At 40.9% G+C, this 11,413-nt stretch overlaps 1 protein-coding gene across 1 annotated transcript; it reads right to left on the bottom strand.

Annotated features, from left to right (window-relative positions):
- Positions 1-4,205: 4,205 nt before the first annotated feature.
- LOC135712593 (uncharacterized) lies at positions 4,206-4,577 on the bottom strand. Its single transcript, XM_065235547.1, has one exon. It carries the CDS (start codon positions 4,575-4,577, stop codon positions 4,206-4,208), a length of 372 nt encoding a protein of 123 aa, XP_065091619.1.
- Between the last annotated feature and the right edge of the window lie 6,836 nt (positions 4,578-11,413).

Here is an 11,413-nt window from a genome sequence, read left to right on the forward strand (position 1 = left end):
GACATAACGCATTTTCAACAAATTGAAAGAGCGGTGATAGAGTGTTCATGAAAGGTGATTGAAAGTAATAAAGAGGTTTTGTTTAACTAGAAAATCGACGTTACTTACATTAAAAGCGATGAGCAAAGCAACGACGAGAAGATCCACAGCCAGCCTTTCCTTCTAAGCGTGTTTCTTTTTCATTTTCGTTTCTAGCTAGGTGTTTTAGAAATGAAGCGTTGAACACGTTTGTATGAGAGAAACAAAACTCGAGTTCATTTTAGAGCATCGAACATGTAGAGCCCTGATCCAGATAGATAAGTAATACTCTGAACCTTGACAGGCCCACTAAAGACCTTATTAGACTCCGCAACACGATTCGTAGCCAGTACCAGCGTACTGGGCTGTCTAACCTGAAGACCAATTGCAACCGTTTGAACAAAATCATCCAAGCCAGGATGGTGGATCTCAGAAATATCGATTTTGCAAACAAGATTCGCTCTCTCCCAGATTGTGCTAAACCATTCTGGAAAATGACAAAGATTGTAAAAAAAAATAAACCGAGGCCCATCCCTCCGCTTTTCTCTCCTAATCAGAATTCGGATCCATCCTTACTCATAATCAACTTCTTCGAGCACCTTGCAGCGGTGTTCAATAAGTGTTTGGTGCTTTGCTACTTCCCTGCATGTTGGAAGTTAGCCAAAATCATTCCAATCCACAAGCCTGCCAAAGATCCTACCAGTGTCAAAAGCTATCGCCCCACCCCCACATCAGCCTCGTGTCCTCCATCTCGAAGCTTTTCGAAAACTTGATACTCAGCCGTTTGCTGGTGTTTTCAAATGATAATAACATCTTGTTCAAAGAGCAATTCGGGTTTAGGAAAGGCCGCTCTACCATCCACCAACTCAGGTACCTATATTCATCAAATGTATAAGTTTTATACTCTGATAATTATCAAAATGGTTTGACTCATCCAATAAATACCCATTACTTTATATATCATGCCTTATTATAAAGTTATTAACATAAATGTCTCAAAAAAGTGATGTATAAAAATGTCAATTACTCAAAATATAGCAAAAAGTAGCAGCCAATTTTTATACAGTGATTAGTGTAGACTTTGCTGGATAAAATAACGACCACAGTTCAACAGGCAACTGCAGGTATTTTCATATAACATCATTTGAATATTGCATATGGTAAATTCTTTAAAATTTGTTGAAATTTTGCTTTGTTTTACACACATGATGAGATGCTATTGATGAATGCAATAGATGCATTATAAGATTACTATGAGACTTAAAACTGCTGGTTTAAAATGTCCATCCTTCAAACGTCCTCCATAGTGTCCTTTCGACTTCCTTCCTGAGCCTCCTCACTTAACATACCAATTGGAAGCAATGCAATTTGGATTGCTTGCGATCCGTGGATTAAAACCTTATGGACAGAGGCTGACATTGGATACCATTTATAAAGACTAACATAAAGACGAGCAGGTTCTTCAGCAAAATTTCTAAATGCTGTTATTTTGATCGAAAATCCGGAAGACAACGTACGAAGAATTGTATCGCATCGGTCAATTAATTCTTCATTAATACCAGTTATTGCACTTGTTTGGGTTGCGTTAGTGAAGAATCTGCGTGCTTTTGTGCTTGTGTTTCTGATTGTTTGTAATCTATTCAGATCAATAACATCTTATCATGTTTTACACACAAAGCAAAATTTCAACAAATTTGAAAGAATTTACCATACACACTTAGAAATAACTAATTGTACACGAGACGGAATCAATCTTTGACATAAAGTACGAAAAATAAACACAAATTTCATGGCCTCCGAGAATGAAAAGTTCGATACTCGACGAAAACTACGTTTGATTGACGTGAATTTCGCGTCTGTTATGACTCAATTTTATGTCAAATTTGACGCTCGTATATGTCAGTCTCAGAGCATCTAAAATTACATCAATGTTTCTAAGTGTGTATGTAGTATTCAAATAATGTTATATAAAAATGCCTACAGTTGAACTGTGGTCGTTACTTTACCCAACAAGGTCTACACTAATCACTGTATAAAAATTGTAATTGACATTTTTATGCATCCCTTTTTTGAGACATTTATGTTAATAACTATATAATAAAGCATGGTATATAAAATAATGAGCATTTATTGGATGAGTCAAAACCATTTTGTTAATTATCAGAGTATAAAACTTATACATTTGACGTATATAGGTGAAAAAAGGAAAAAACGCAATTTCAGAGGTTAGTTTTCCTAATTGCCCAATACCTGAGTGTCATAGAGTCATAGAGTTTCGATGTCTTGGACAACATTTCTCAACACTTTAAATTACACAACTTTGCCCTGAAAACCATTCGGCTAGGATGCTCCGTTCAAAAGATAGACTCGAGCGCCACATATGTGGCGTAAAAATGAACTAATATGAAACTTTCAAAAGATGGCGCTTTTAGTATCGAACAAATTTGTAGAACATTGTATTTCTGTAGAAATACGGCGCTAGAGGTTTTGGCCAGACGAATGGCTTCGCTGCCCCACTGTGCGACGTGGGGGAATTCCCTTGTTGACGCGAGATGATCGACGAAGATTTTTGTCTCCTTCAAACTCCTCGAATGCAAGTTCATTCTCGACTGAACTGTGAAACGAATTGCTGTCATCGGTTCCATCCTCTTGCTCCGAAACTTCTTCAGGATCTTCGAACATCGGTTCATCAACGACTGTTTCAAGCTGCTCGCGCGTACCATTAGTTAGTTCAAGGAACTTTGCGTCCCTACTAATAGTGACACGGTTCGTAGTGGAGTCCAAAAAAACGATACGCCTTCTTGCCATCAGCATATCCAACAAACACCATCTTTCTTGCCTTCGGATCAAGCTTTCGTCTTCTCTCATCAACACTCGGAGGAAAGAATAGTTTGGTTTCTTCCCCCACCAAAGTTCAAACGGTGTAGCTTCGATAGCAGCGGTCGGTAGTAAGTTTTGCAGAAAATTAGCAGTTGACACTGCCTCCCCCCAGTATTGTTTACCAAGGCGAGCTTCCATCAAAAGAAATCGCATCATCTCTTGCAAAGTGCGATTCTTTCGTTAAGCCGTGCCATTCTGTTGAGGGCTGTAGGGTGCTGTTTGCTCCAATCGGATTCCATTTCCAGTCAAAAATGTCTTCAACTCAGTACAGGAGTACTCTCCTCCTCCATTCGAGCATATTACTTTCGGCAACCTACCAAACTGATTCTGCATCATTTTTGAGTACTCGACTATCTTCTCAGCCGCCTCCGACTTGTGCTTCAGCAGATATAGAACGCAATACCGGCTGTAATCGTCCACCATAGTCATCAGGAAACGATTTCCTCGAGGTGTCGCAACCTCCAACGGTCCGCACAAGTCAGTATGGACAAGATCTCCTACAGCGCTACAGCAGACACATTTTTCCTTCATAGCACACTCCGCAATCAGCTTTAACATCACAATCCTGCAAATTTAGGCCATTTCCGAGACCCTCTCGAACGATCTTCTCAATCACTTGCTTATCGCGATGGCCAAGACGACGATGCCACACATGAATACAATTCTGGTTGTGGCCTGCCATCGTTTTTAACGCCTTCTGAACATAGATTTTCAGCTGATACAGATTGCCTCTTCTTTCAGCACCAAGCAGAACTTTCCCATTCTTCTGGATCTCACAACTGGTTTTGTTGAACAATACGGAACACCCTTCATCGGTCAATCTACTTACCGACAGTAGATTTTCAGCCAACGCAGGAACATGGTAAACTTGCTTGATAGTCACAGGTACCTTCTTACCATTGCCATCCAGCGAACGGAATCTGCTGGAACCAACCCCTGCCGCAGCGATCTTGTTACCATCAGTAAGGCCAATAATCGAACTCACCTACGTAACGTTTTCCAGAAGCGATGCATCACTGGTCATATGCGATGTGGCTCCCGAGTCTAGACACCACACAACATCACCCGAATCACCACCGAGCAGTCCAGCAACCAGACACACCTCGTCAGCTTCTTTATTTTCGACCACTATGTTCGCCTTCTGATTGTTGGCACTTTCTTTTTCTTTGTTCTTCATGTCGTACTCCAGCTTCCGGCAGTCCCGTCGAAAATGTCCTTCTTTACCACAATAATGGCAAACTTTTTCTTTCTTCTTCTTTTGTTTCTTTTGGTTCACTTCCGTTTTCAACACTTTTTCATTACTGCCGCTAGCACTTCCACCGGACTTTGATCAGACTGTCATAGGACTCGTTCAGACTTGACAGGATGATGGCAACTAACCAGTAATGTTTCAGCGGATCTCCCATGTTTAACAGCCGGTTGGCCAGTTGCGTGATTTGCGCCAAATTATCGGCCATATTTCCATCTTCCGGTAAGTACATTCGGAAGAGCTTCCGCAAAACATGTATTCTCGTGGCAAGCGATGACCAGGCATGGTAGTTCTTCAGTGACAACCACATTTCGCGAGCTGTGGCAGCATGCATGACGTGGCATGTTTGGCCATCATCAATTGAGAGACCGATCAGAGCCCGAGCCTTGCCATCTCTATAGATCCAGGACGAGTTCGTGTTCGTTGCCATGTTGCTATGGTACTATCCAGAATGAGCAGCGAGTAAAAAAAAATGTCTTCACAAGTGAAAATGTTTTTTTATCGGAGAAAAAAAAAAAACACACTTTACATCCGATTTCCGAACGGAATTTTTCACAATTTGCAAACTACGCGCAGTGGAAGCGTGCTGGGCCCATAACCTGTTGGGAAATATCGGATATTGAACAAGTATTAAAGGCGAGATTTATCGAGCAACGTTTTTATTTCAATGTGGTTCAATTACACGCTTTTAGAAGAATGACGGAAAATAAACTTCTGGTTGCATCATACGTTTTTCAAAAGAACATAGTTTGTTTGCTCTCTACGTTGTCGTTGTGCGAGGGACGCACTGATGTAGACGGCATGTGGTGTACTTTCCAACACCCCAATGCAATGCGAAGTTGAAGTTTCCGGAAGGCGGATGAGTATTCATTGAAGACACTGAAGCCAGTGGATCCATCAATGCATGATCCATCAGTGAAAAATCTTCTATTGCAATTGACTTGTTGGTACTTTTCAGCAAAAATACGGGGAATTGAGATAGATCGAAGTTTTCAATCACAAGGATGTTACTGACACTACATTTGATCAATACTCTTAACGAGAGCTCCCAGAAACGGTTCTTCAGGGGTTTTACGCCTGCCAGAACCTCTAAGCTCATAATATTATTGTGTGTTGAATGCATACAGCCTAGGGCAATACGTAAACAACGATATTGAACCAGAAAGAGCCATACTCAAGAACTGAAAGAATAGTCGTTTTATATAGTGTAACCCTCCGTTACTCGCGCCAACTTTTGTAACACGAGTACTCGCGCGTTGTACTTTGTACAACAGTGTGAGTTTTCCATTGCCATTTTGCAGCCGAGCTACCAATCGATATGAAACCAACGGGTATTCCTCAAAAAACTTGTTTTTAACTGAATAAGCTAAACTTTTATCACAGTTGACCCTCAAAAAATGCGGATAATAGAGGAAATGTGAATGGAAACCGCGTAAACGGTGTCCGTACTACGTGGGATTTCACTTAATTGGTTACAACATGGAAAATCTCAAGATCCTGACCAGATAGAAAATTACTGTTTCGGGCAAAGTTGTTCAAGAGATCATAACCGTTTTGCTGGTGGAGAGTAGTTCAGAAAATTCTCACTACGCTAGTATATACGTGCAATTTTCGCATATACAATAGCTCGAGATCCTGAGCAGATAGAAAGTTACTGTCTTCGACAAACTTGCTCAAGAATTTTTGGTCGGTGGACAGTAGTTCAGAATTTTCTTACTACGTGGCGCTAGTGTACATGTGAAATTCTCATATTTAATATCTCGAGATCCTGACCAGATAGAAAGTTACTGTCTTTTTTTTATAAATCGTTTACTTTTCCAGGCTCATTTGCTGTAGCTTTGCGGAGCCGATATTCATTGTTTAAATAACAAAATTACTTAAAACTAACGTTAGTAAAGCGGAGGCCGATTACTCGCGGCTATCTCGAGGTTAGGGGTAACAAATTGCAACAAATGGATGGCAGGGTAGGGATTGTGAACACAAGGTTTGGAGAGCAATGTGCTCTTGATCTCGAACTAGGCGACACTCTGATAAAAAAGACAAAAGAAAGTTACTGTCTTCGGCAAAGCTGTTCAGGAGATCATAAACTTTAAGCTGGTGAACAGTAGGTCAGAATGTTCTCACTAGGAAGCGCTTGTATACATGTTCTCGCATGTGATACATCTTGACCAGAAAGAGAGTAAATGTCTTTGGCAAAATTGTTCACGGGCAACGAGACTAACTCAGAGATTGAGGCTTTTTTGCTCAGTTAAATGGATACCCCCAAAAAACATGCAAATGTGTTATGTTCATATCTTTGTCATTTTACGTCCAATTGTCGTTCATTTTAGAACATTTGAAAGATTTTGAATGGAAATACAAGGAGGCAAATTGCTCAAAATAATTTTCAAATTTTGTATACCAAAAGTTATCCTCAAAGCTACACTATTTTCCAAAATTTACTCTGAAGAATCATGATTGATTTTCTCAGAATTGATTTGAAAAAAATATTTGAAATTAAAAGTAGTTCTAGAACCCTTATGCTATACCATCCATACCATTCAAATAACCTAAGGCGATCAAAGAAATTGGTTGTAAAATGAGAGAGCTTCGAACAAACCACATTTGCATGTATTTTGGGGGTGTATTTAAGCTTATGATCGGGCGTGTTGGTTACTCAGCGCTGAGTGAACTACGCTTTTGAGAATTTCTCCTGACAACTGAGTAAAACAATCTCACGATAGTCCTATGGCTCGACTGGCTAACTTGTGTGTATATATTTTATACATTGTACATAAAATTACACATTTTAGACGAGCTGAGTAGATTCTTCTCGCTTAGATTTAGGACAAGGTGTATGTAACCATAAATTTGGTGTCACACTCCTAGCAGCGTAGGAATAACGGTTTTATGAAAGAGATGATAATTTCATATTATCAGACCTTTTCTTTATGACTTTGGATGTACCTACTCACTTAGATTTTTTGCCGAGATGGGCACCACCGAGCAGCTCGGTATTGTATTTTGCTGGATCTCAGCGAAAAACTTGTCACGTTGGGAAAAAATCCTTAACTATTGTCTACCAGCCAAAAAGTCTTGACCCCCTAAACAACTTTGCCGAAGACAGCAACTTTCTAGCTGATCAAGATCTTGAGCTGAATATGCGAGAAAGGCACATATATACTAGCGCCGCATAGTGAGAAAATTCTGAACTATTGCCACCCAACAAAAAGATCTTGACTTCCTGTAAAACTATGCCGCATACATTTACTTTCTATCTGGTCAGGATCTAGAGATATTTTATATGCGAGAATTTCACATGGATAGTAGCGCCGCGAAGTGAGAAAACTCTAAACTACTGTCCACCTGCGAAAAGGCCTTGACCTCCTGAACAACTATGCCAAAGACAGTACCTTTATATCTGGTTGGGAACTCGAGATATTTTAAATGAGAATGTCACGTGTATTCTAGCGTAGCGTAGTGAGTAAATTGAGCCCCAAGCAATAGGCTTTGATCTCCTGAAAAACTTTGTGAAAGACAGTAACTTTCTATCTGGTAAGGATCTCGAGATATATCACATGCAAGAATTTCACATGTATGCTAGTGCTACGTAGTGAGAAAATTCTGAACTACTGTCCACCAGTGACAAGGCTATGATCTCCTGAACAATTTTGTCGGAGACAGTAACTTTCTATCTGGTTAGGACCTCGATATATTCCATGTTGTAATCAATTAAGTCAAATCCACCGTAGTATGGTCACAGTTTACGCGGTTTCCATTTACATTTTCTCTATTATCCGCATTTTTTAGGTGTTTACTGTAATCAAAATTTAGCTTGTCCAGATCAAAACAAGTTTTTTGAGGAATACTCGTTGGTTTCAGATCGATTGGTAACTCAGCTACAAAATGGCAATGGAAAACTCATGTATGTTGTACAAAGTACAACAGTGCGAGTAACGGAGGGTTAATGAGGTCTTCCGGGTGAGCACTTACTTACAGAGTGGACAGAACCACTAACCTTCGGGGGATTTTAGTATTCCTCAAATTGCATCAAGGTAAACAAGAGGAAAGTTCACGAGTCTGAATAAGTATTCGCGTTCTTTTCCTTCTCCATCCAAGGCGAATGATGATTAATGTTTTGATTACAAATGAGCTTAATATATGCTAATTTTGTTCAATGTACTTAAGAAAATAGCAGTTCAACAGCAAACAACAAAACCCCCACCAGTTCATTCACCTTCAATCAACCTGTGCTCATTAAATTGCGAACGATGTCACCGACTAAATTCAAAACTCTCAAACAAAACCTCAAACCAAGGTCTAATTTTTAACGAGACTTCGAGCAAATCGCAGTAACCGGCGCACATTGTTAAAGCAGTAATTACCTGGGCAACAACTCCCGCCAGCAACCGAAGCAACGCATCCGCTTGACTTCATGCTCGAAGGATAAACAAGACAGACGTGTAGCGTGCGACCCATCCTTGGATTCGCTGACCTGCCCACATCATTTACCTGGTACCGGTGCTTTGCAAAATGTAGATAAACTTTGAATACATGGTCTGCAGAAGCCAACGCCTCCCACTGCCGCCGTCATCACCGGCAGCGTGGGTTTATGGTGTTGTTGGATGGTGGTTAACTACCGACCGACCGACCGACCGACCTTACGGTGATGGAGCCAGAGAGCGTTCGGTGTTCCGCTGTTGTATGCAGTGAGTAGCAAATTCAAGGCAAGATGGTTACATCCCACAGTAGATACGAATTAGATGAAAACGAAAAATAAAAGTAGGCAAAGAATCAAGATCTTGGTAATCCTGCTTCAAGTGGACGAAGCAGGCGACCTACAAACGTTTACTGCCCGCTGGAACACTAATCCTTTAAATATTGGCTTTTGTTGCGGTGGTAGCCTGCTTTGATCCTCTCGTGTAGGGACGCCCTCGGTCGGTCATTTTCCCTCGCAAGAGGGTTGCTGCGATTATGTTATCCTGTTGTGATGGCGCCGCTCGGCAAGTTTATCAATTCGGTCCCCGAGACACGTTGGCTTTTTGTTAATCCTGGAAGTGAAATGAATCCCTAAGCCGGCCCGGCGCCTGGACGGCATTTCACTACTGCAAAGCTTTTACGACTGACGGTTTTTCTGTTTTATCAAGATCCCCGGTCTGGAGTCAGACGGCTCGGTCAGATGACCTTTGAACCGAACGCCTGGCTTGGGGTGGATATGTGTTAGCATTTAATTTCACTAAGCTCTGTGTTTCTCGCCGGTTGTAACTGTAGAATTGCTGGGTATGATGTTTTTCTCTTTGAGGATTTTAAGTAAGCACAGCAAAATAACACGGAAAATGGGATTTATGTTTCAGGAACATTTTCAACTCGATTTTTGCTCCCGATTTCCGTCCGGGTTTGTTACGTTATATTTCAATCTTCTTGATCCTCTTAGGAGCGAAATGGAACTACTTTTAAATGGGAAACTTGCAAAAATGGGCCACAGCATAAAATGTTACATTTCCCTACCATTGAATCGCTGGAATCCGCTTATATTCAATGCGAAGGGTAGGTATGAGAACCGTTATATGTAAAACTCATAAAAATTCATTGAAATCAACGATGGGAGAGTGTAGGTGAAAAGATGTAACCGTTCGTTCTTGCTAATTGCATGGCTAATCACCAGGATGTGCTTTACACACTACGAAAAAGTCGTGTAAATTTCGGTTCCCTGAGACCGGCACATGTAAGCAGTCCTTTCGACATAAGAATCAGTTGAAAGAAACGAGAAAATCAATTCAATCAAACGTTATCTTAGTCAAGTTTTGCTTATGTTTCGGTTTGAGAACACCTACGGATTACGTCTAGTGTAAAAGCAGTTATTTATTAGTATGAATTATTAAAAGGATCAAGCCATCCCTTCTCTAAACTCCTGGAACCATCAGCGTACGAACTTGACAATGCTTTTCCTAATTAACCATGTTCTAAAACATTTCCACTAGTTCGTTAAACGACTCAAGTCCATCCGAGTCCAAACAAAACAAATTCATGTTTACATTTCATACCGTCCCCATTGTATGGAAATGCTACCTATATTCAGTTCGGTTATTTACAGGTTTCAGTGAAATAACATCAACTTGAGTGTAAAATAGCTTCCGTGACTGACGTCCGCCAAAAAACCCGGCCAGGCAGCCAGGACCACATTTTCGATTACAAAATTCCACCGATTTCGTAAATGAGCTTGACCGCACCCATCCGGAGTTCTACCGTTGGAAACTGCCAGCCAGCGCCATGGAGACGAGGAATTCAATTAATTTCGCCCAGTCGAAAGCGAAGGCAGTAGTCTGCACCGGGAGGGAATAGGGTATTTCGGGAACGCCTGATCGACGTACCGACGCTTTTAATGAGGGGTATTGCGGCTGTTGGGTAGAATTTCGAAATTAATTACTAAACACTGCTTGACCGTGTGCAAATGCACAGTAAATGACATTTTCTAAGCTTCCTGCGTACCAGTTGACATGTTTCATTGAACAAACACAAACACGCAGCAATTGTTATATTTTGCAACGCGTTGCATTCTTCGTCACTGCGAACAATACCGACCACTTCGAAAACGTCACCGCAATACCTGTGAGAGCACGGTGGAAGCCTAGCAATTAAACGACCGACATTCCTAAACTGGCCATAAATCTCCAGCAGAGAATGCGTTTACTCTGTTGAATGAAAAACAGTCCCTTTTCTAGATTATCGCTAACCGATTCCCACCTGCCGCTTTTACCCCACATACATATTTTTTTCACCGGTCCACGTGATCATTGTTTTGGCCTGGGATCGGTACCACAGCCAACAACGACACAAACTTTGCCGAGAATGAAATTCAATTTGTGTCCCACCCCTAACTCGCCGGGACATGAGACGGCGTATTCCCTTGTCAATTTATAGTGGCACATGCCGCTCGTGTGGGCCGTTCGCATGGCAACAGGTCCCAGCAGGCTAGGGATTATAATTGAATTAACCATACGTGCGTGCGTGACGTTTAGGTGACGATTAGTAGATTTTTTTTCTGTGGTGTTCAACGGTAGAGTTTTTAGCAGAGATTTAATCAATTGACACTGTCATTTGAAAATGGCGAAAGAAAATTTACTTTTATTGACCATGACAATCAAACTTCAGGTAAGTTCTAATGCATATTAAAGAACGTTTCGAGAGAAGATCTGAGAGGTTACTAGGATTCTTCAGAAAAAATTCCATCAACACATGAAGCAAGTCTCGAAATACCTAAAGGCAGCGTTTCTCAATCTATAGTCG

This window comes from Ochlerotatus camptorhynchus, unplaced genomic scaffold, assembly GCF_037179485.1.
Source record: "Ochlerotatus camptorhynchus isolate MF236.1 unplaced genomic scaffold, CSIRO-AGI_Acam_v1.1 ptg000493l, whole genome shotgun sequence".
NCBI classification, from domain to species: domain Eukaryota; kingdom Metazoa; phylum Arthropoda; class Insecta; order Diptera; family Culicidae; genus Ochlerotatus; species Ochlerotatus camptorhynchus.

Bases quoted from the DNA above. Each gene is read 5' to 3' on its own strand.
- LOC135712593 (XM_065235547.1), bottom strand. From the start codon at position 4,577: ATGGCAACGAACACGAACTCGTCCTGGATCTATAGAGATGGCAAGGCT.